This window comes from Porites lutea, chromosome 14 (genome assembly GCF_958299795.1).
Source record: "Porites lutea chromosome 14, jaPorLute2.1, whole genome shotgun sequence".
Taxonomy (NCBI): domain Eukaryota; kingdom Metazoa; phylum Cnidaria; class Anthozoa; order Scleractinia; family Poritidae; genus Porites; species Porites lutea.
Window position 1 is genome coordinate 19989014 of NC_133214.1, and position 25124 is coordinate 20014137.

Below are 25124 nucleotides of genomic sequence, written 5' to 3' on the forward strand. Positions count from 1 at the left end.
AATACAAGTTTTGCTATTACTTTTTGTATTTTAGCATTTCCGCTAGGGGGTTTATTAGAAACATGAATGTTTTGTTTGGTGACATTCTGCTTATTTTTATTCCAGACCGTGAGATAAGGGGGGTGGTGTTGCGCCCGCCCCCCCCCCCTCAAAAAAAATTTTTTGGTCCCTCCAGGGCTTTGGGCCTCAGTTTGGTCTAAAAATTAGAGGGGGTTCCGGGCCCCACCCTTGAATCCAGCACTGTCTTGTTTAAATAAGCTGCTGGACATGTATCGCCTCCCCCTCTCCCCAATCACTCCCAATGGTAAAATACTGAGGGAATGTAGGGTGAATTAAGTGAGGAGCGCACCTGGTGAGCACAATTAATATACAATATGTACACCTCAAAGTGTTCATTGAATAAACCCGGTTTCAAGAGTTTTCCTATCTACATTTGCACTTTACAAGTCACGAGTTGGTAGAGGTCGTGTTCACCCGCCGGCCGAAATTTTGCTCAGTTTCTCTTGGGGCGATTGTAATATCCAGGGGAACTTGAACAAACAATTACGGTGTATTATTAATTGTAGCAAAGAGGTAGAGATAGATGGCCGCGCGGAGATACGAAATTTCTCTTCGAGTGTTGAAAAATATTTCACCAGTGAGCGCAGCGAACGAGTGTAATAACGCTGCCCTCACTCTTGAAATAATTTTCAACCCTCGAAGAGTAATTTCGTGTCTCCGCGCGGCCATGTAACTCTTTGCTGCACTTCATGACGTCTCCTTGGTTTGTGCTCGGTATCGTTAGCGGGCCTATATCGAAGAGCTGGTTAAAATTCAGAATAAACAGGGAAGAAAAAAAAACAGGTACCGGTATAGGATAGTAAGTGTTACTCGTTACTTATACATGTAGAGTGTTTTCACATGACGTCACGATGGCCATGTTGGTGTCCCAAACAAGTCCTGTGGGAGTTGAACTCTTTTCTTACGTAAACGCTTTTTTTTTTGTTCCAGTAAATTTGCATTGATGCTGGCCACGTGAGTGAAAACGCTCTTAGGGACTTTCGAGATACGGACCCCTACCCACCTTTAAAGGAATGGACATAATTTAGGGCCTGTTTTCATGGAGGTGGGGGACCCCAGGAAGGTGAGGTAACCCGCTTAGGTGGGGTAACCAGCCTGCCCATATAATTTCACATTTTAATGTGATCACGTTTACAGGTTAGGTGGGGTAACCCGCAACATGTTACCACACCTACCTGGGGTCCCCCACCTTCATGTCAACAGGCCCTAAGACAGACGCTTGGAGTAACTTGGAAATGATCTATTCAATTGTTGGAAAAAATACAAAGACTTGAGGGTGAAGTCAACTTTGTTTATTTTCCAGTCTGGCGCAAATTTTGTTTTAACCCTTTGTACACCCGAGCAGAGATAAGCATCTGCTTCTACCAACATTTTTACATAAAGCAGGTTCACCCTCGGTGTAAAAAACTATGAAACTCATAAGTGACGTAAATCAATGAATACAGAGAAGCCACTGAGAGGTCAACAGAATAGATCCAAGGAAAGTAATAGCAAGAAAACAAAGAAAAAGTTCACAGGTTCTTACACCGAGGAAGCCCATAAAGCAAGTCACGAGAACAAGGGAAACGTGATAACAAGAGTCTTGATTGACAGACATATTCTCCTAGTCAGTGCCGTAAGATATAACTGGAGAAAGGTGTTGGGAATCTACATGCTGATTTTAGGGATTACGTATAGAGGTTTCACATCACTCACATCTTTAAAACTCCTTGAATGGAAATGAATACAGTTCAGCTCTACATAAATACTAGTGAAGAGAAGTTTACTGAACCAGGCCATTTAAGAAAAAACATGCATGACGATAATAAAGTCGAAGTATAAGTAATTTTCAAATAATTTCACTAAGTAAGATCTAAAAATGTAAGTAAAAGCGGTGAAAAATGAACGGCTTTGCGAATAAATATTTGTTTTTAAAAATCTGTTTGTACGAAAAATTGTCAGCGGGGAAAGGGAATAGAACAATTGCACGATGACGTCATTTTACTACAACTACCAAAATCCTTCAGTTTGTTGTTTTCTTGTGCAAATTAAGGCTATTGTTCCTTAATCCTCAGCGGGATTGACAAATTTAACTAAGAAAACAAAAGCGAAATGAATTCTGGTAGTTGTAGTCAAATGTCGTCATCGTGAAAATGACCTATAAAGCGTAGCGACGAAATGGAAGCGATTGAGTAAACAAAAAGATACTTCCTTGTTTGTTTTCCTACCTCTCGGGAAAAGCGGAAGAGGATTGTGGTACATACCGCGTGTATAAGAAATTCCGGTGGGTATTTCCATAACTTACTTTAGGGAGGGAGGAGGGGGGGGGGGGGGGCTCTCCACACCCGGATAAAACTGAAAAATATTTTTTCCTGGATTTGAAACCATATATCCCCATTTAAATGTCGATTTGATTTAAGCTTACGCAGTCACAACTGAAATCTCGACCTCCAATCTAAGGGCTTGTTTACATGGAGGTGGAGGACCCTAGGTAGTTGAGGTAACCCGCTCAGGTGGGGTAACCCGTCTCTCATTTAAAATTTGATCACCTTTACATGATAGGTGGGGTGACCCGCCACATGTTACCTCACCTACCTGGGGTCCCCCACCTCTACCACTATGTAAAGAGCCCCTAAATGTCTCCAGCGCCGCATTTGGCGGGATACTGAATAAAGATATCGTAAAGCTTGCAAAGGCACATGCTAAGGCGCGATTTCTTCTTCGGAAGTGTAAGGCACAATGCATAGCCAGCGTTCGGTGTTAATGTGAGACGTATGCTCTGCGCATGTTCAGCGTAATAATTATCAGCCATCAGCGACAGGAAGGTTCCTTTGGACAGCTGCTTACTCAGCCTTTTTCATTTTGAATCTGGAAAAATGAAGCCTGTTGACGAAAAAAAAAGAAAAACATCAAATAAGGCCATGTATAAGTGGTTTAAAGGCAAAAGGTCGCTTGACCTTAAATCCTTCGCGTATGAGCAGTCACTCGGAAGTCGCATTGTATGCGTTGGTTTCCACGCTGACATATGTCACCTGACCCGGTTTCTTGAGAGAAGGATAACTTTTACCCAGGGTATAGAGCTTTTCCACATGGCGTCACGTCCGCCATGTTGTAAAGGGCGGCCATTTTGGTGTCTTAAACAAGTCCTGTGGGAGTTAAACTCTCACTATGTAACCGCTTTCTTTTGTAGCAATAAACTTGCATAGCTGATGGCATCGCGAGTGGTGACCAGCAGCACATAATTTTTTACAAAAGAACAAGGTACAACTACCATGAGACTGGACACCAACATGGCCGCCGTTTCATTGTTTCATGACACCAATCAGGTGGGCCGACGTGACGTCATGTGAAAACGCTCCATGATTAGACGCTGATATTTACCTTGAGGGTTGTAAACATGTGACCCTGCTCTCCAATTTGCATGTGACTGTCAACCATGTCATCAATAAAGTGAATCTCTGATCCCAGGTGAGGAATCCTGTAGGACAAACAAATAATCATCTGTATTGTGATTCCTGGAATAAGCGTTCTTAAGTTTATCTTAACTTCGGCCAAAAGAGAGGAAGAGGTGATTAGTAACTGCTTTTTTTCCTCAGGTTCGGCGAAAAGGCCACTTTCCATTTTATACAAATATAACTTGTTTCTGGGGCCCGAAACTCAATGGTATTTCCTTTTTTATCCTCCTCGCCCATCGTAAGGTTACTCAGTCCGATTCCAGAATGCGGGAAATCTTTGCTTTTGCAATCCGCAATCCAGCTCAAGGAATTAACAATTCGACTGGAATCCGGAATTCCCAGCGTGGAATTCCGAGTCCAAGACCGTCTTAAATTACACTACATGAGGCGACTAGCTCCTCAGTCTGGGAGCCAACTATAAATTTTTTTAGATCAATTTAGATTTCTGGGGAACTGCCCACCTATCCCTCCCTTACGCTAACATTAACACTTACTTCTCACTTAGGGCAAAATAATGGCTTATGATCCAATTTTTTTATTATTCAAAACTTGCATATTGATTCTTGACTTGGCCAAACAAGGTACGAGAAAGAACTTCTCTTGAAATTGTGAGGGGTGATTTATTCTAGTTTGGTCAAGCGGTAGGGGTGGTTATCTCGGAGGGGTGGTGTGGTACAAGACATCAATTCGCCACTTTGAGGTTGAGCGGAAGAACAGGTCGAGATTTTTGTCAAAGTGCATTGTGGGACTGTTTTGGGGCACGCATTTTCAACATACGTCACCATGAAGCACTTTTTAGGTATGATGTTTCCTATCGCTTAAGTTTGTAATTTGCTTTGCAGTGTAAATGACTACATTCATCTCAAACAAACTGCCTAGTCCCTAGCAAACATCATTGCGCGCGGCCATTGCGTTTCGAATTTTTGGCCGTTTGTCACGGATCGTCACCGATATGCATTGACCGAGAAGGCTTCAGGAGACGCTGCATAAGGGCTAAGCAGAGCTAAGCAAACAAAGAGATCGGACGTTTTTAGTATCAAGTGGGCCAAAATTTTGATTAATCACAGGACCAGTCAAAACAATACTGTTTAAACCTTTTTCCTTATACCTTGCTCTGATGACCACAAACTGAAAAACCGGAAATAAATCATCAAGAGAGACTAGCTTCTTCTCGCCTTGCCAAAATGACGTCACTTCCTGAAAGAAGAGGCAAGGCAAACAAAATTACAATTTGGAAAAATAATCGGTAAGACATGTTTGGAGGAAAAAAAACTCTAGTTTCTTTAAAACGACTTACTTCATTTATTTTTTCAAAGGTAGTCTTAAGAACTCCGAGTTTTTCCATGGGGCTGAACTTTGTACTGTAAAATAAAAAGAGAAGTTATCAGTATCTGTGGTAATAGACACAGAATGTCTTACCCTAACAACAAGCTACAGCAGTTATGTAACTATCTCCGATGCCAAATACCTTATTTGTTGCAAAGATTCCACAGCACTGATATAATGCTCAGGTTCTCTGTTTTCCAATTTCACCTACAATTAATCAAAACGACATGACATGGTAAGTCTACATCCGCTGGATCTGACGTAAAAGCAGAGCACAGGAATCAAGCATTTTATACATTTGTACCTCTTCCAACCGACTTCCAATGTCTTCTTCTCTTGTCAGCCAGAAATGCCTGGGGAAGACAAATTAGAGTTTATGAGCCTTTTTTTCTGCGTTGTCAAGGGATCAGTCACGAGACTGGTCTTAAGCTACTTAAATTTATCAGAACAAAAGAACGTTTTTACATGAGAAAGGAGTTCAATTCCCAAAGGAATTTTTTGTTACCAAATATGGCCGCTGTGACGTCATGTAAAAAAACCAATCTATATCAAAAGACATCAGAGTTGACACTCGACTCTCTGACGTCATAGATTTTGCGATGCTGCTAGCTCAGACTTTTGGCGGGAAATAAACCTTACTATGTCATATGACATGAACGAAATTCAGCAGTACAACAATATGAATACGCTATCCTACCTTTTCATACCAACATACGTCATTAGTGCCCAGTCCGATCGCTTGTTTAACAGCTGGATTTGTTCCCAGTACGCGCTGTCTGCTCGTTCGTTGTCCAGGGCATACAGAGTAAAAAGAGGCGGGTAGAGCCTGGGGAAGAGTAATGGGTGCAGTAGCATGCTGCTCGTCAAGCTCTCTTCTGTGCTGTGATTGGCTATTCCTGTTACTGTGTCTGTAGCCAGATGAACGTACTCTTCATTGGGAAGTTCCGGGAAAAAGAGACTGAAAAAATAATCAAAGAAAGTGCAACAATCAAATGTGCCAACAACAATACCAACAGTAAAGGTGGCAATGACATCTTAAAACGTTGGACCAACATTTACGCCAGCTGTAAGACTCTAGTATAGTAACAATATTGTACATTGTTTTTCAACGATAGAGAATCCACAGTCCTAACATCTAGTAAGTCACTAAGGAATTTTTTTCTTTTTGTCTGAAGTTAAAACAAAGAAGTTTATTATAAGTTAAAATAGGGAACGTAAAGTTCCAACAAAACACCTCTCGGTTTCCTCGCTAAATGGCGTCAAAGCAGTGAGCGCAAACTCTATACTGATGACGTATTGCTAGCCAGATCTAAGTAGTGCTTCTGATTTGTCGGGCCGCCAGGGAAATTTGCTTCAACCAATCAAAAGCACTACCCACATCTGGGTATTGACACGTCATAAGTATGGAGTTTGCGCACGCTTGCTCAGACGTCATTTCGCGGGAAACCAATGGCGGCGTGGCGAAATGTCGGCTGTTTTCTAAGGATCAATCATACCGCACAATGCTGTAAACTCTGATAACAAAGGACTTGGTTTCTGCCACTGCATGAGGTAACAGTCTTCTGTGTGTCCCCATTCCAACATAACTGGCTCGAAATACATCAACCAATCTGTTTACAAGGCGCCCCAGAGGATGACGTTTCAAATCAAATGCCTGGAAAAAATGAAACAAGTTATTTGCTAGTATACAACGTCATTTCATTATAGCATTCCCTCTTCCCCTATTTACCAAAAGTTGAATTGGTATTGGAATGAAATAAAAATAACGTATTTCCTTATTAAACCCTTGATCATAAGCCTTACGTCTTAGGTTAACAGTTACATACGCCCTTATTCCGCAAAAAACAGTCAACTCCCTTTAAAGCGGACACTATAGGGACCTCGAGTTAGTGTCCTCGTTAGCGAGAGTCCGTAATAGCTGGGGTTTATTTCAGTCAGAAACATGACATAGTAACGAACTGTAAAGTGGGAGGACAAACAATAACACTGATAAAGACAGCTGCTGATATTCACATTGATAAAAGTGTTTCATTTTGATTTCTCAATATTACAAGCCCATCAGGTTTTGCACCCCCCTTCCCACTACCACTTACTACCCACCACCCTCCCCCTCCAAATCGAACGCACTCCCCTAATTTGCAATCATTACTAGTTTATTATTGCCCGGGATTTCGCTGGTGTCCGCAAGGTGACAGTTGACTATACTCCTGCACTAAACCCGTTACGGCTGCACAGGTTTCATTGCAACAATTTCACAGTATTTTCATGACGCAAGACAGAGAGCTTAGCCTAATTTTACAAAACATTAAGCAGGCGAAGAAGTACCGAATCCATCGAGTAATGAGACATTTCTGATGTAAAAGAGTTTTTAATAGTAAAGCCACCTCACTAACCTTCGAGAGATAAGCTTGAACGGTTTGCAGGTCATCACAGACTTTAGCAGTTTGCTCCATGTCATCATTGATCTTAATCAACTCTTGCGTTATTTCGAAATCATTGCGTGACACTTTAGAGTCACGCCCAGTTGTCAAAGCAATCGATACACATTTCCACACAATCCAATGTTCTGCGTCACGATCACCGTGACATCCGAGGGACTGACGACACTCTGAAAACAGAGACACCCATTTCTTCTCGGGTGGAATCGCATACTTGCTGTCCGCCGCGACGGTTCTATGATTAAAGAGAAAAGTCAGAATTGTACTACAACAGTGCGTCGTACGCACTTTTTATAACAAAAGCTTTACAAGAATGACCTGAGGTAGCATGAGCAAAGGGGAGGCGTGGGGGGTGGGGTACTTTTCCCCACCCTCCCCCACTCCCTCTGCGACGGACACCTTTGGGATTAGGACTATGTGTCCAGAACTGACCGGCCAGACCATTCCTGTCGAAAAACTCTGATCTCCAGTCAAATCCTAAAATAATAGCATACACGAAGGAGATGGTTTTTCAGCAAAAACTCTTGGAAAAGCCTACGTCATTTTCAAACTCATTAACTGACTGGTCGAGCAATAATGCGGCCGGCCAGTTCTGACAAATGGAAAGCGCCCCCAGACAGATGTCCGGGTTATTGAGATAGATTAAAAGGAGTAAAAGAATGCAAGGACTAACTCTAGGTGTTCGTTTTAGCAACGTGTCCGTTAAGACAGAAATGACTGTACTAACAATGCAGAAGTAGTCTTTGTCCAATGTTGGGGACCTTAATCACTTTGTGTGAACACGTGGTCAACCTTGGATATCTGATAATAGTAATATATCCAAGCCAAGTATGCCGGCCTAACCATAAACCGACTTCCACATTCAGCGTAAAGAACGTGCGAATTGAATGTTCATATTGGTTTATATGGACGTTGGAAGTTAAACAGACACATTTCGACTGTACCTTTTCACTCTTATATATGGTAAAAGCGTCTCCTGTCTTTGGAATTGTCATTGATCTTAGTTTAAGTCATGTTAAGTAACGGTGCATTGTACCTTAATGATTTGCTGGTTGTGCCTGTTGTTTCCAGTTTATGAAATGTACCGTTTATACGAATCCCCTCGCCCCACTGACCAGTAAATGTACCTTCTATGAAGTCACCATTCGGCATGGTTAGAGTACCCTGAAAACAAACCAAACCAAGAGATCAAAAGCGTGCTACATCTTTACTAGGAGTTTGGTTCAAGCTACGATGAAGGCCTTCTTCTTCCATCTCTTTCCATTAACTACAGGTGCTTTTTTCAGCCTCAAAACTAGCCTACCAGTTTAAGAATTCGTCGCATTACACTCAGACTGTGGTGGTACTTTGAACATAAAATGAAAGACTTCATGGTAATCCATATTTGACTTTTGGCCACGAAAAATAGAAGGGGGTAGTTTACAATGGCAATAATGAGATGATGATGATGATGGTGGCACTGTTGACGATCAAAATGATGGTGATTACGTTTTAAAGAGGAGGAGGATGATAGTGACGACGACGACGATGATAATCATTTATGATGACGCTGTTGAAGATAAAAATGATGGTGATGATGTTCTAAGGAGAAGGAGGAGGAGGAGGAGGAGAATTTAATACAAGGGAATAAAAATATTAATTTTTTGCAAACGAGTGTAAACACTCGACCATGAAATCATAAATTACTACCTTGCCAGACAACAGACACTCTCCAACAAATTCTCCTTCATACTTGGTGTTATCGTCGCAAAGCAGAATGCCATTACCCTGTTTAATGAACAAAAGACCGACAGTTACCGGCCTTAGATAGCGAACTGATGTACTTTGGGACGACTAACTACTGTACACTTAATATAATGTGACACGATCCTGAATACTGCTATGATAAGAAATGCAAAAACTACCGTGTTAGCTTGCAAATTAAGAATATTACCTAATTTTTTATAATAGAACATGAGTTGATAAAAAGTAAGTGTTTGCCTTATCATGTTGTTTAACCTTCCGAGGTTAATGTGCCAATTATTTCTAATACACGAGAGTAGAATCCGGTCATATCCGACACCAAATACGATTTCTGATATGGAACTGAACCACACACGTGCGGCTCAAGTATCCTCTCAATTTTTTGTGTTCCAGACACCGATCATTAAAACAACAGTTCGGTATATAATCTCTACCATGTACTTAGGTAGAATAAATACATACCATGAGTTTGTTTTGCAAGAAGTTTCCTTGATTATAAATACCATCAAGTGTAACAAGCAGCCCAGGACCATGGCGAGAATCTGACTCCCACATACCCATGTACTTTTCACCCCTGAAAAAAAAAAACCGAATAGAAACTCTATAAAACGACCATTCAGGAACGAAAATCTAAAAATCAAAGGCAATTGCTCACAAAATCGCATAGAGGACTGCAGATAATAAATTGGAACTTTTTATCATATGCAAGTAATGGGGTCCATCTATTAATTGTTGTGAGCAATGTGGACTAACAACACCAGGGCAGGACACTTAAAGTAGGCGGGAATCTGGCTACGGGTTGATTTCCACTGTCGCGTAATTATTTCCGTACGTAAATGAAATAGAGGCAATGTATGAAAGGCCACGCGCACACGTAAAAGTTGATCGAGGTTCAACTTTTACGTGTACGCGTGACCTTCCGCGGAAGATTCACATGTGTATGCACGAAAATTTTACGCGACAGTGGAAAGTCAACTTAACGCAGGGACTTCCTTAAGATCAGAGGGTCGCGTGGGGTGGGGGTGGGGGAAATTGAGAAGTGGGTATATTAAACAGAGAGATGAATCAAATAGCACGTTGAAACCTATGGAGTAAATTAGAAGAGGGCTTTTGCAAGAAGGGAACACATCTGACTGGGCAGTTTAAAACGGGGTGATCCGGGGAACGGGCTTATACAAGGCTAATGGAGGAAAAAATTGGCCGTAAGTGAAACGTAGTTAAACCATTACTTGAGGATGTCATCCAACACTCCATATCCTGATCTCTTGTCATTGGACCATTCTCCAATATACATTGTTGCTCCAGTGGAGGACAGGGAACCGCTCTTCATACATCCATGACCCCAACGCAGATCGTCACGCCAGTATCCTTTATACACGTCACCATTGCAAAACCTGCAATACAAAACACCGAAGGTGAGTCACTTGTAACGCAATACTCTTATCCTGCAAAACTGCAGTGCAACATCCATGCAACTCTGCAAAACCTTGATAATAAGTCACTGAAAAAGACCTATTTCACACTCCCGACCATGGCTGTTCAAACATTGGATAGCGTTATCCACTGAATAATTCTTTATCCAGCGGATACGTGTTAGGAAACACAAATCTTCGAGCAGAATGGCTATTGTTCTCGGGTCATTGTACTTACAGACGAGCTAGAAGCATAGGTCTGTAATATTACAGGTGAAGCGTGAACTGAATCACTCTCATTGGTCGAAGTCTACGATAAAGATAATGAGATTTATCCACTTAATAGCGTTATCCATCTTTTGAGCAACTGGGCCCTGATTGTAGACAACACGTTAAAAAAAAGGAAATCTAGTGTCAAAACGTTTTGTAGGTCCGCAGCAAAACGGCAAACATACATACATACATACATACATAAACTTTATTAAAGTGTCAAGGTATTTAGCTAAAAAGCTAATTGTGGACACTATATATAGGTTTTCTAAGAACTGACAAACACTTGCCAACAACTGATCACGATAACTGATGAAAGAGTCACCTCATTTTTCCGTAACCGGACATCTTGCCATCTTCCCAGTATCCACGATACTTTTCTCCAGACGATACTGCAGAGTTGGGCGGGTAAATCAAGATTCCTTCACTAACAAAAAACAAAGGAACATTGTAACTGTTGTCAGATTCTGTTATTGGAAGAAAGATTGGCGATTAGCGCGAATCCAGGCTTTGCTAACACGACAACCGGATCACAGTTAACCCAAGACTACATCTAACTGGGTTTTTAAGAATCCTGAATCTAGTCCAGTAAATTCGTTCGAGCTTGACTTTACCATCCTCAACTGCGGGTACTCGCATGGAACTAGCCAATTTGGTCTTAATAATAAGACTTGACTATAGAGTCTACGAACTCACCCATGTTGCAAACCAAATTTAAATTCGCCAGTATAATGTCGTCCATCAGACCAGTGCATTTCTCCACTAAAATCAAAGACAAATACGTATAATTTAGTACCTTAAAATTTCTGAAAGGATATTTTCCTCTAGAAAGCAACTGAGATGAATTATATTTTTAAAATACGTAATTAAAAAAAAACCCAGGAAGACAAAGCTATGTTTTTCTTTCAATATCAAGGACAGAAGTAAAAGTTTTGTTTGTTTTGTGCGTAGTTCTAACTTTTCCATGGTCAAACTATAGGACTTCACTCATAGACCCATATAAAACGTCTTCATTAGTACTTTTACGTTTTACGCAGTCGTAACTTTTGAGGCTGTGGATGAAATCCTATGGTGTAACCATGCAAATAAAGGCTACTTACAGTTTTCTCTTAACTTTCAAAATGAAATTTGGCCTTTGGAGTTAACTGAGATATTACTATGATACTTACTGTCCATGAGGCTGTCCATTTAGCCACATGCCATGGTAACTTGCTCCACAGAAGACACCTTCCTGTTCAAATGTGTAGGACGCCTCCCTAGCTACTGCAGGCAGTAAACTTCCAGTTTGGGGATTGAGTGCCTCTGCTCCAAGCCTTTGGTGACCAAAAAAAGAGCAAGGTAAATTGGTATTGGCGTCTTTAAGCCTGTGAATACGGCCGTCGCTAGCGAGTAGGAGCGAGGAGAGAAGGCTGTATTCGCAGGCTAGGTATCTTTGAGAGTAAGAAACTGACCGCCCGATGAGATTTTCGACTCAGTACCTGTAAGTTGTTGTTTTGGAGATGACATTCGCAACTGCCTGATTGATGGTCATTAACCAATCAGCCTGTGAAAACAAAAATCATAACATTAAAACAGCTTCTGGTTCAATTCAAGTAAACCAGACTTTGGCAGATTCAGCTCAGCTGGAGGTGGATTTGCCTGTAGGAGCAGGAGGTTACACCTCGAGGACAGAATTTTACTGTCTTCGCTCTGAAAGATTAGACCTTTACATGGCTTGAATGACCGAGTACCAATGGCGGTCCAGTCTCCACTAATGGAACAAAAAATATATTTTCCTGAATCGTACTTCGTCCTAAAACGGCTCTAAAATTTTCACTGAATAATGTTAAGACAATACCCTTTTCACAAGTTGAAACGACAAAATGTGTCAAACAAAAATCAAACGAAAAAATCGTTCAAACACTCGGAAGGATCATAATTCTCTCAGCTAACAGTTCATTTACAGTTTGCCTTGCCTCACCTTGTCAACAGTTGAGGGAGCACAAACAAGCAAGATCTCTTCCGGCGTGGTGATTTTGATGCCATTCCTTTGATAACCAATCAGAAATAACAAGAGTTCAGGTACGTTACTTTCTGACCCTCAATGGGCGTTTGAGAAGGGGGGGAAACTGTGTTTAAGTTTTCCTTCTTTCTTTCTATGACGCTACATAAACTCGGCGCTAAATCTTAACACTAGGGTGCGTTCCTTTTGGCCCTCGGATCATGGTAGATCAAATCAACCAATGAATCCACTCTGAACAAAGGATTCATCGGTTTATTTGATCCGAGTGCTCTCAGATCACTGATCCAGATCCGGATCATCTCAAAGGAACGCACCCTGGTCTGTGTTCGGAGTAGTACGTTGGGGTGTGCATCTCAGTATCTATCACACATCACTGATTTAACACATGTCGTCTCTTGATTCCCGGGTAGTTTAGAAAATGTAAAGGATAACCTACAAAACGCGGTCGCTGTAGCGAGTTAACCGTTTTGCAGCGGTAGTTTAAGTACTCACGTGATTCCTTGCTTCACGTCGATGCCTTCAGCCCACACCGTGGCTAAAGGAAAGGCTTGAAAGTGTTTAGCAGACTAAAGGACAAAAAAACAAAAGGTCACTGATAATTTTTTAGTCTCAGTAGGATGGTTCATCAACTAATTGGCAAATGGTGGTGAGCAGAAGAAAAGCTCGCGTACAGTTTCACGTAAACCACATGTATTTGAGACATTATTCCAACAAACCAAAACTTGGAAGGGGGTAAAAGAATTGTCCGCGATATTTCAGCGACGTTAACTTCAGGAAAACGGAAACAATTGTTTTGGCCAGATATGTACGGTAATTGTTTTTCAATCGTCTCTCCCCTTTCCACACAAATAAATTTGAACGGAACGTACATGCTGATTTCATGTATCCGTTAAACTTAGGCGCCTTGGATGAGAGGAATGGGTATTCAGCATACGTTCTTATCCCAGCGCTTACAAAGGTAATTAATGAGGAATATTTTGAAGAGACATTTATAATTATACTTTGAGGCGATCGACTACAATTTCGGTACGCACGAAGAGTTTAAAGTACAAAATTAAGGACGTAAACTTGGTATGTTTTATTGTCATTGACTGTGCAAATGAATCAGTGAGTCATACCTGAAAGTGGACGAAGAAGTCATCAAACAAGACATAAAGAGGAGATGAGAATCTTGTTCCTTTTGATGGATATAGGCTGTGTATATTACTGCTTCTCAACAATCTCCTTCGACAGTCTTTAAATGTTTCCTACAATAAACGTTCAAAAACTTGCTTTACTCTTAATGAAAATACCACAAAGATTAACTGCCTATCAAGGAATGTTACAAGTATCGAATGAAACACAATCAGTCAAGTTTTGTAGATAGAAAACTCTTTCATCGAGTGCCGTTAAACCCAACACCAAATCTGAAATATAAATTGACCAATCACAACAAAAGCTGACCATCAAATGAATCAATCATGTCTTGAAGCAAGTGGTAGGCGCGAAAAGCGCGGGAAAACCACAAAGCCAAACATTATTTCTCTAGCCAATCACAGCACGCGCAGACAATCAAATGAACCAATCAGAAGTCGAATTAATACGACTGGACATCCAGCAGGCGCCTTAGCCGGCGCCGTGCCGGGAAACGTGCCAGGTCAAACCAGGTCACCATTGGTTTTGGTTTTAATTTTGATTGGCTGCAAAAAGGTTCCGCGAAAGTTTCAAGCCAATGACACTGAGAACGAACATCTACATCTATAGTTTCAATTCACAACAGTTTCCCCATACACCATAGGGATCCCAGACTCTCAACAGCCTACTGGAAGCCAAATTATAAGGACTTGTATGGGAATTTATCGTAAGATCGATAAAACGGTCTAAAAAATGTAAATAAGCAGCTATTAAGTATGCATACCTTATAGACACGCCGTACATTCAAAATCCCCTCGACGAGGAACCCGTGTTTTTCCCGCCACTTCTTTGTAAAATGAGCGAAAGCGTTCCCTGGGTACCCCTGCGAATCTGGTTTTCTATGGATTGATTTTTGTCCTGTCTATCCCTACCGAGGGGATTTTGACTGGCAGCGTGGTTACTAAGCCAAGAGCAACGGCCATCGGTAGTTCACTACGAACCTGGAGAAGAGCGGTTCCACGGAAGCGCTAAGTTCAAATTCTCACCCTCTTGAGGCCATTGCCCGATGTTTGAAACAAGATTGAGATTGGGATGGCCTTCGGTCTATGCTCAAGCGAAGATTTGGAGCGATTGAGTGGAAGAAAGGTAATTTTTGTAGCTTTTTCTTCGGGCAGGGTAGAACAGCTGTGTTTTCCCCTTTCTTCCTTATAGTAGGTGAGAAACCAAACATTAAAACTTGCTTAAATGGCGTTTATAGGAGAGGAAACCGTAAGAAAACAACACAAAGTCAACCCTTTATGAGGTATGTATAATAGCTGTTTATGTATACTTCGACCGTTTATCGATCTTACGAAAATTCCCACACAAATCATTAGGCTGTTGTGAGTCTGGGATACCTGTGCACACACGTGAACTGGTCAGCACTTTTATTATTAATTAGATAAATAAATAAACATAAATTACACAATAAATGAATAATACTGGTTAAATAGATATATTAGGAAAGGGTCGCCTGCTTTGACATACAACTAGTACTAATGTAGAAAAACAAAACCAAAGACTCTATGAAATTAATTTCAATACTTGACTAAAAATTGTTTATGACAAGAGCTATTGACGCCATTGGCAACTCACTGATATTTTAGCAGGGCATTCTTGCCAAAACTTCTGTGTAGCTGCAGCTTGTGATTGTGTGTTTTCATCTCGAGTGATAAACTGTTCCCATTGCTCGGCCTCTTCTTGCAAACGAGCGCAGTCCACTGTGTTTTTCTACAACAACAAAAAAAGAAGATAAGCACCAGCAATACCACTTGCTAGCACTTTTTTAGCACTTACGACAAAAGACGCATCTGTCAGAACGAGAAAAAATGTATTATAAAGACAAATTGAACTGCAAACCATCGTTGTGAAAGATAAAAATACATTCAATTTTCTCCTAGCCAGAGAATCTGCCATCTCTCCTTGCTCCTTACCACAACGGACATTTCCGTTTTTAATAGAGTAGTAGTCCGAATCATAGAGATGACGGTTAAGAGAGAATTTACTGTAATAGCTACAAAAATCCGGTCCAAAAGTGTGACTCGACTTGCTTGTGTACCCCGATCTAAACGATGATCGAACCATCGAAGTATTTTTCTGCAAGAAAAGCTTACTAACCTCGGTCATTTGTATTGTACTGAGCAGTTTTCCTACAATAACTCGGTAATGTTGCATCTTTAAGAGTGGAAACTGCATCATGTACTGGAAGGCGTTCTCCGAACTAACAAAGTCCTGAAGCAAAGACAGGTACAAAATATTCTGTTATACACACACTACCACAGAAAAAAAAAATCCTTTCTACATGGACAACTTTAAGAGCGCTAATGATTGTCCCAAACTATTTCCTATAGAAGAGGGAAGAAATAACTTGACTTTCTAAGAACCAAAAGTAGCAATGACTGTACCATCCTATCAAAAATATACTTTAGTAATTAATGTTAGCCGGTGTTTGAGGGACTTTTCTTGTTGTAACCTTGTATGCTTAGAATTTGAATTGAAAGTTAGCAAGCTATACATATAGTTGACAAACAGTTCATTTATTGACGCGGTTCCGTCTACGGTTAAAAACGTCTTTTGAGGCATGTAAAGGGGGTTCGTTACCTGTGCTGAATCGTCTAAAATATCACACAACACAGCCTTGCTTTGCGTCGTTATGTCACTAAAAAACATAACACAAAACAGTTAAAAGAATAGTGACCAACATCAATTTTCTCCTAACAATGTCTGCAGAAATGGTTACGAGACTTAATCATATGATTACCAAAGAGAAAATGCTTTGATCTTTTATTAAACTCTCTCAACTTATCTCTAAAGAAATGTATGAATATCAGTCTGGAGAATTTGTATGTGGATATTAGGAGTCTTAAGTTGATAAATGACTCAGTACTTGAAAGCATGCACCGTATCATTTTTTAGAAATTAGTGTCAGGAACGCAAGGGTTAAAGTGCTGTTTTACTAAAAAATTGTGACATGAATGATTTAAAGCTGCAGTTACTTAACAAATACCTTGACACATTTGAAAATGCTGTAAACACGCCAAATGCCACTCCATTACTGAAACTTGCAGAGTACCTACGCAAAATAAACTTGAGGTAAGTTTTTTTTTTTATGCGAAAGATATAGCATCAACTTCACAGGAAATGGTAAAAATAACATGCAGTTTCTTGTCTATCGCGGATTCGACAGTGTAACGTTTTTATTTGGTTCTCACAGACATAAACATTGAAAAAGCGCAAATGCCAAGACAAACGTAAACAATTCGGAAATGGTCATCTCCCTCGGTTGCCACAAACGTACTACTCTAAGGGGATATGCCATGATGATTTCTACATTTTGGGGTCAAGGATGAGTTGAAATTCTCAGTCATCTTTTTTTAATAGCCCAGGTAGCTGGCGGTTTGTTTGGCGGGGGGCCGGGGGGAGGTTTGGCTCGTTTGCACACCCAACAAACAAAAACGCCAGCTTCGCAAACTACTTTTTATCGCTAATGCTGGAACCAGAAGGAAAGACATCAAGCGATTATCCCATACAAAAGGAACAACCAAGCATGGCCAGTTTTTATTAACTTTTTTGACAGAGTTGGACTTGAAAAAGGGGCCACGAATTCCTAATGTTACAATCCTTTTTCCCTGACGGCAATCAAAATCCAGGGAATGTCATTAACACAAAAACAGGACATAAATGCACTGATGATCAGTGCAGTTGAAGAAGCAGCTTATGCAGTTGCAAAAAGAAAGCCTGCAAAAATTTCAGGCTTGCTGGGATTCGAACCTTGACCTGTGCGATACCGGTGCAACTTACGGTGCAACGCTCCTAAAAAGTGGAACTATGTTGTATAATTATGTCTGCAAAGAATGCATGGAGCGTTTAAAAGGGATAAAATAACTTACTAAACAACCAGTACCTTTCAAAAGCTTGTAAAAACGCATCAGACCAGCAGTGTTTAAATAATTCATGGAAGCTTTTCATTGATGAAACTATTTGAGTAGCAGCTTTCTGATTTGAGGAGACACACTTTGTTATGTCATAAAAACTCTTAATGATCGGCGCTAAAACTTGACCAATCTCTTGCAGGGCCAAGACAGACCAAACTTCTGCAAAGAATTGAGCACAAAAGTCCATCAAACAAGGATATATCCCTCTCTTACTGCCTTCAAAAGATTTAAAAGACGAGCTGTAAAGCCCTCCCCACCCTCCACCAAATTCTAATGGAAGGAAAATCTCTGAATACGCTCCTCTTTTTTCTAGTTTTGTTAATGGGGAGGCATTCGAATGCAAAAGGAGTATACTAGAATGTGATTATTGGGTTTAAAATTTGGATAAAATTTAACCACAACATAATTTTTTTCATATATTTATTTGTGAATGTCTTGTAATAAATCTAACAAACTTTGACTCTTACTCAAAATCTCTAATCCAGACATATATTGTTTTAAAGGCATCAAGGAATTTAACTTACAATGATACTATTTGTTTTCTTTTGTTTTATCAAAAATCCTCAGTATGAGTTACAAGTTTTAAAAGTACATTAACTACTGTTACAGCTTTACTTTGTACGCAAGGTTTGAACAGGGTACAAAAAAATTTAGTTTTACAGCTTGACATTAAGGCAAGCTGTAGCTAGCATGTACTATAAGCCCAAACATCATTTCGACTAGCACGAAAAACAATTTTTAATGAGCAGGTTTCATTACAGTCCTTTTGTGATTTTAATTCCCTGAAAAATGTCATTTGCCCATCGTGCAACTTAAGAACAGAACTCATAAGTCGACGGCAAAATTCACTAGCCCCGGGCTATCAGACACTACTGTCTTGCACACTATTGAAGCGTATTATTATTATAATTACCTGACTGAAGCAGTGGTGTTAAGACAGCCTGCCAAATCAGAGCCAGTTGGTAATAAAATAACCTCTCTTTACTCGCAAGTTCACTCAATATCTCAAACTTGCCACTCCTGTCACTGTCAGAGAAGATCGACAATTTACTGTTAAAGCAGCAAATAATAATTGAATATATAAGGTAAGTTAAAGTTTGGATATATGGTAATCACTAGCTATCCAAACAACTGTAAATTAAACAGAACCTACAACTTACAAAGCGCCTTTTTTTAAAGTAAGATGCTACAAACAGTAGATTGGCTCAATGCAACAAATGCAAAAAGTATAATAAGAGCATAAAAAGAGCATAAATGTAGGATCTTACCTGGCTGCTAGACAACCACAGTGCTCTGTGTTAGCGGCTATACTGCGCAGTTGCCCCACCTATCAGATAAATACTCATTAGCACTTCGCAGGGTCGGCCAGGGTTTTTGGGTATACGGTATACAGGGGCTTTTTAAATCGGGTATACGGTATATTGCAGCTTAAATACAGGTATTCGGTATACCACTTTCTTTGAATTTCAGGTATAAAGTATACCTGGGTATAATTTTGGGTATATTTGGATGAATTTTGGGTATTTTGGGGTATTTTGGCGAATTTTTTTTTCGGGTATACTGGTATACCACTACCCCCCCTGGCAGACCCTGAATTCAAATTCACAGAGACAGCGTGGCCAAATGGTTTGAGGGCTAAACTTGTAATTCTAAGGCACAGAGTTCAAGTCCTTCCTTGATCGCTAGCTTGATTTTTTTCTCAGTATTCCTGAACTGGTTTGCATCCAGGCTAGTCATGTTCTATTTACATTACTTGCTTCGTTATCCCTGAAAAGCCTTATAAAGGAAGAGAATACTTAAAACATTATTTATTTATTTACTTGGGGACAGGGACAGGGATTTCCCTCGGCTACTGGGACCCCTAGTTTGTTTGCTCTGAGTAGCTTTCATTCGAATGGTCACACAACAGGATTTCATCCACTAATTCAAAAGTTAGAACCACCTTGTACAACATGATAAACAGTACCACAGCAAAGTACTGCTCAGTAGCTTTCATTTGAATGGTCACACTTTAGGATTTCATCCACAGACTCAAAAGTTAGAACCACCTTGTACAGCATAATATACAGTCCCACCAACAGTACCTGCTGAGTCAGTAGCTTTTATTCCAATGGTCATGCTTTGAACATGATTTTCTGCACAGAGTAAGCCTTGATAGTACTTTAAATACTTAAAACTAACCCTAGCCGAATGCATTGATTATACAAACCGTTCTAAACATAGTGAGCCGAACAATCTCCACCCTACAATGCTGAAGAGATCGTTCTTTGGTGTCGTCAAATGACTGAGATGATAGTAAGACTGGTCTGTCCTGGGGTGGTGCTGTGGCTCTTTTGTTTTCATCACTGGCACCTGTTGGCAATGACATTGACCTGCTTTCTTTTATGCTGTTCATGGTGGCAGCCACATTAGGCATAGCACTAACATAGAGAAATACTGTATTAGGTTACAATATGAAACGCATTTATAGTTAACATTATAACAGTCATGCCAGGTCAAGAAACCCTGAAATGGCATCAAACATCTATTAAACAACTCAGCCCAGGGTCTTGGCATGTAAGCAAGTCTTGGATAGTACTAATTGTCACCCCTTATGAATTATTTCTTATGAATATATTATTTCTTATGAACTTGTAACTTCCTGCAGGCATGCGCGTAAATTCCTTCTTAGCAGCTTTACATCTTCCATTGGCATGCAATAGTTTTTTTATTCAAATTCCATGTGCCCGTTTGTAGTCCTAGCGTATGTTGTAACAAACTTTTTGTTGGCAATTTTATCTGAGGAGTGCCGTACATGCCATGCGGTATGAAACTAAGTAGTAGTAAAAATGCCAAGTCAAATCTCACGTTGACTCCAGACAACCTTGATTATACTACGTCCTAGTCCTTCTATTGAGCACTCTGCTGATAGCTGTGCATATATGCATCAACTGGTATATTTCTTTTTTTCTGTATTTTTCACTATACCTTGGTTGACGTCCACAGACGTAAATATCAGGCTTGCTAACAGCCATATCACCAATGAACAGAGAATAGTGGCTGCCAGCTGCAATGTCCCACACCAACACATCTGCAAAACACTACATTGAACACATAAAATTACTTAAACAGTACAGAAGAAGAGTGACAAATATTTCAACATAAGCAGAAGGGAAGATTAAAAAGTTCTTATTAATTAATAATACCCTTATCTTCTTAGGTTGTAAAGCCATGCTCTTTTTCCTTCCAAGCTGGCCACAGGAATTGTCTCCCCAAGAAAACACCTGTCAACAGAAAATCGAAATTAATAAGGAGAGCAAAGAAATGAAATAAAAAGAAAAGTATCAAAAATTAGATCTTCAAGGCAGGCCTTTTAAAGTGCACAAAACTGACAAAATAGATAAATTTATTATAATGATTAATTATTATAATAATTATAATAATTATTTGGGTTTTTCAGGAGACAACGTTATGTGGCCAAGGGGTCTAACTAGATATAATTATGTGGAAAATTCTTTAAGAGGCCTCTGGAATAGATTTGGGATGGAAAATGTACTGTTGATTCCAGAGACTGTACATTATAATTTCATGCAAAGAAAGCTATGTGGCCGTAAACTAGCATTAAGTTTAACTTATTGTAATTTTGTCTCGATTATGAAATCTAAATGTAAAGAAGATCACTGCATGCAAACTGCATGTAAACTGCAATGATCTTCTTTGCATTTAGTTCTTCATCCCGCAGTTACATTATTTCATTATGAAATTAATTTCGAGTAATGACAATTTTTATTTGGATGCGACAGGATCAACTTCCCGAAATCAGATTTCCTAAAATTTTAAACTACCTCAATACAACCACATGCATTATTCTTTTAACTGCAGCATGACAAAGCATCAATGATATTCAAATTCAATAGAGTACCTGAGAACAAGCAGTTTGAGCCAATGAGTGAAATGTTCCTGCAGCCAACTTGGTGATGCCACCATCATTCAGAGTTTCCACACAGCATGGAAAATACCTGAGTGACAAATGATTTTTGTAAACTCCTCCAATTCACCTTTTTTCCAGCTTTTAATTATTGCGACTCTCTTAGCAGGGCTGCCATTAAGAGGTGCAGGGTTAGGGATTTCCCCTGACTACTATGAATGTGGCCCCCGGCTACTTTCATAGGAAAATAGAAGAAAAGTAGAACCAACAGTAACCCCTAGCCCTTTGATTCCCCAGCTACTTGTTGTAGTTACCCTGCAACTTGAAATCTTAGTGACCACCCTGTCTTAAGGTGATGTAACATGGGACAATTCACAACGACGATTTTTAGCACAACACAGCGTTGCCATGCTGGAACAATGTTGTAACCATTCGAAACAATGTTGCAACAATGTCGCAACGCTGTGTTGTGCTACAAATCATTGTTGCAAATCGTCTCATGTAGCATCACCTTTAATTAATTAGTTGAGGTTCATACATCCCTGGTCAAATTAAGCCAGTGGTCAAGGTACCTGTATTCCATTTGGAATACTAAATAACCCATTCTGCAGCCATGGACCAGGCCAGCGTCTCTTAACAGGGCCTTTGAACAGAGTACAGACCTCCCCAATGGGGACTAAGGAAAGTACCCTCCTAACACAGTCTCATAACCTAAGAAAGACAAACACTTAGCTTTGTCAGGAGTCCCCTCCCTGAGATTGCAATGTCCCTTATGGTTCTATAACCCTTTCAAGCCCAATATTTACATACTGTACAGATTCTCCAGACTTAGATCAATACATTTCCTTAGTGGATAAGTTGAGAGAATCTGAAAAAAGATCAAAGAATGTTCCCTTTGGTGATTATTTCGTCAATTGAAAGGCTCCATGCAAAAACATGTAGCTGGGAAATGGGAGTTTCTCTCTATAATATCTATAGATCATCAAGAAAAGAAGGGCTCCCTTCAAGAATGTCCCCTGAGCAAACTGGTGTCAGAGGACATTCTTGAAGGGAGCTCTTCTTCTCTTGATGATGTGTAGATATGTTAGAGAGAAACTCTTGAGAGTTGGAGGGTTAATATCCCAAAAAATTCAGATTGGTAAAAGCATTATGAGATGGAACCAGCATTTTTCATTTGTATCCAAAGACAAGAATACTCAACCATCACCCATGTCAAATATTTTTTTTAACCTCCTTAATTCAATACACACCTGTCTTCAGTGTCTCCAAGACCAAGTTGTCCACAGCCTCCTCTTCCCCACGACCATACCTGGGTGTTTGCACCAACAAGCTTGAATTTGCTACCATCTGTATCACACAAACACAGGCCAAGAAGACCACAGTTTTTACATGGCATCTTTGCCGTGACTGCCTTGGGTGGATCATGTAAAAATATCTGTCCAGGTGCCGATGTAATGAACATTCCGGCAACTGAACCAACGACGGCGCTTGTCAGCTTGCTAAGGTTAACATCAGATCTGATAAGTCTACTACTCAGAGCACTGTAAAAACTCAGTGAATTCTTTGAAACTGTGGAAGTTTCATCTAATTCCCTGCCGCGATTATCCTCTGAGTCTGAATCAGTACTGATGAAAGACAACATGCTTTGATCACTTGTAGGTGATGAAGGAAACAGTGGTGAAACAGATGAGTACAAAATATTCTCATTTGATTCAGGGAGCTCGACAGACAGTGGATGTTCAGAAGATTTAGTTTGGTCAGCATCGATGTGGAAACATTTGTTGTTGTCAACAATGGTTTCCTCTGAGTCACCAAAATGAGAATCACAGATCGTAAGGGAAGAATTCTCGTTGTTTGAAATTTTAACTGAATCTGATGCACATGGTACATTACTATCAGCACTACACTGAACATAATCTAATGAATCAAATTCCTGTGGCTCTACAGTCCTTTTATCATTTTTGCTTTGCACGATCTCTGGTGTAAGTACGTCATTCGTAACAGTTTGGCTCGACATCTCATCCTTTGAAACACTTGACACCGGTTCATAACTGAGATATGTTCTTGTGACACTACTCTTTTCAGCATGTGATCTGCTGATTTCATGCTTTTGCTCGGCTTTTGCTTTTTGCGGTGACACTGCCCCTTCATGATGCTTTCCTGAAGTTTGGTTCTTTTTTAGTGATCCTTTGGAACTTTTCCGTGGCTTCTTCTTAGATCTATCACGTTTTAACTTCGGTTCTGCAGTTGATGGAAGGTCATGTTCACTCTTACTAAATACAAAGGTTGGAAACGATTCCCCTCCTTGAATGATTGCTAGGCTATGGTACGCTCCACATGCAATCGAAGTAACATTTTTTCCGATCAAAAATTCTATTTGCTTAGGGAAATTAACTTGCTCTAATTTTACTCCATGTCCTAGCTGACAGCCGGTTCCCCAAGACCACACTTCTCCTTTGGAGGAAAGGGCTAGTGAATGAGATTCGCCGCACGCAATTTCTTTGATCACGGGTCTCTTCTTTGGAAGTGGCGGTGCATCGTCTTGCTGTGTTTCTGCTTGTATATTGTGAACAGTTTCACTGCGATTAAAGAAGATCTGACAAGGTTGATGAACTAGTTTATTTTCACCAACACCGCATTGGCCGCTCGACGAATCGCCCCAAAAATAGATTTCATTGTTAGCGCAAACGACTCCACTGTGATGCCCGCCACAAGAAATCTCCTGCACGCATTTGTCGCCAAAATAATCGATCACCGTTGGTTCTCGTCGCGGTTTGAAATCACCGAGACCTAGCTGACCAAAAGAGTTATCCCCAACGGATAGCAGTTGTGAATTGAACGTCAAAATCAACGTATGATGATTTCCCAAAGCTATCTTAGCAATGCCGTCACATAACGCCACACTTCTGATGCGAGGTTCCAAGTTGGTCGACCTCCAAAAATAAGAAATTCCTTTAGCAATGTCATCCTTGGATTTCTCTTTTTCCTCAGCGGCGTTCATGAAAACTGTTAGATCATTTTCCAGTGTTTAGTTTTCAAAAGAAAGGTTTCGAGCGCGGACAATGTTTTGATCGAAAGACAGTTTTTTTTCCTGGTACCCAGTACTCTCTCGGCGATTTGTTTGGGATTATGTAAGTGATGTGAGCACAACATTGTTCGATTCCTTTGCGCAATATTCAATACAGAAGGCAACCAATTTTGTTGTCGTTGTTGTCGTTATTATTGTTGTTGTTTTTAGTTTTTTTAATTATTTCCAATGTGGAATGTGCTCCCAGGAAGGGTCAAAATAAGCCCCGTGGCTTATATTTTTCAAAGGCCTTTTTTGGGGGGCTTATTTTTGGAGGGGCTTATATTCGGAGGGGCTTATGTACGGAGGGAAATTTGCGTTTCAAAATCGATTGGGCTAACTCGTAGTTGGAAGGAAATTTACCATTTTTGCTTTGTT

At 40.2% G+C, this 25124-nt stretch overlaps 1 protein-coding gene across 2 annotated transcripts; it reads right to left on the reverse strand.

The window, feature by feature from the left end:
- Nucleotides 1-1337: 1337 nt before the first annotated feature.
- Nucleotides 1338-24761, reverse strand: LOC140924431 (alsin-like). Of its 2 annotated transcripts, XM_073374463.1 has the most exons (32): nucleotides 22930-24761; nucleotides 21674-21770; nucleotides 20958-21035; nucleotides 20740-20852; nucleotides 19982-20192; nucleotides 19041-19099; nucleotides 18686-18798; nucleotides 17742-17931; nucleotides 16845-16910; nucleotides 16439-16496; nucleotides 15956-16069; nucleotides 15434-15568; nucleotides 13804-13932; nucleotides 13178-13251; nucleotides 12644-12710; nucleotides 12162-12226; nucleotides 11853-11996; nucleotides 11380-11445; nucleotides 11009-11110; nucleotides 10231-10395; nucleotides 9464-9575; nucleotides 8948-9025; nucleotides 8295-8422; nucleotides 7214-7493; nucleotides 6317-6474; nucleotides 5518-5778; nucleotides 5125-5173; nucleotides 4963-5027; nucleotides 4792-4855; nucleotides 4603-4691; nucleotides 3421-3517; nucleotides 1338-2922 (listed from the first exon to the last, which is right to left on the reverse strand). In XM_073374463.1, exons 1-32 carry the CDS (start codon nucleotides 24678-24680, stop codon nucleotides 2887-2889), a joined length of 5214 nt encoding a protein of 1737 aa, XP_073230564.1. In that variant the 5' UTR covers nucleotides 24681-24761; the 3' UTR covers nucleotides 1338-2886. The 2 variants fall into 2 exon arrangements, with proteins under 2 accessions (XP_073230564.1, XP_073230565.1); XM_073374464.1 differs by lacking the exon at nucleotides 16845-16910.
- Between the last annotated feature and the right edge of the window lie 363 nt (nucleotides 24762-25124).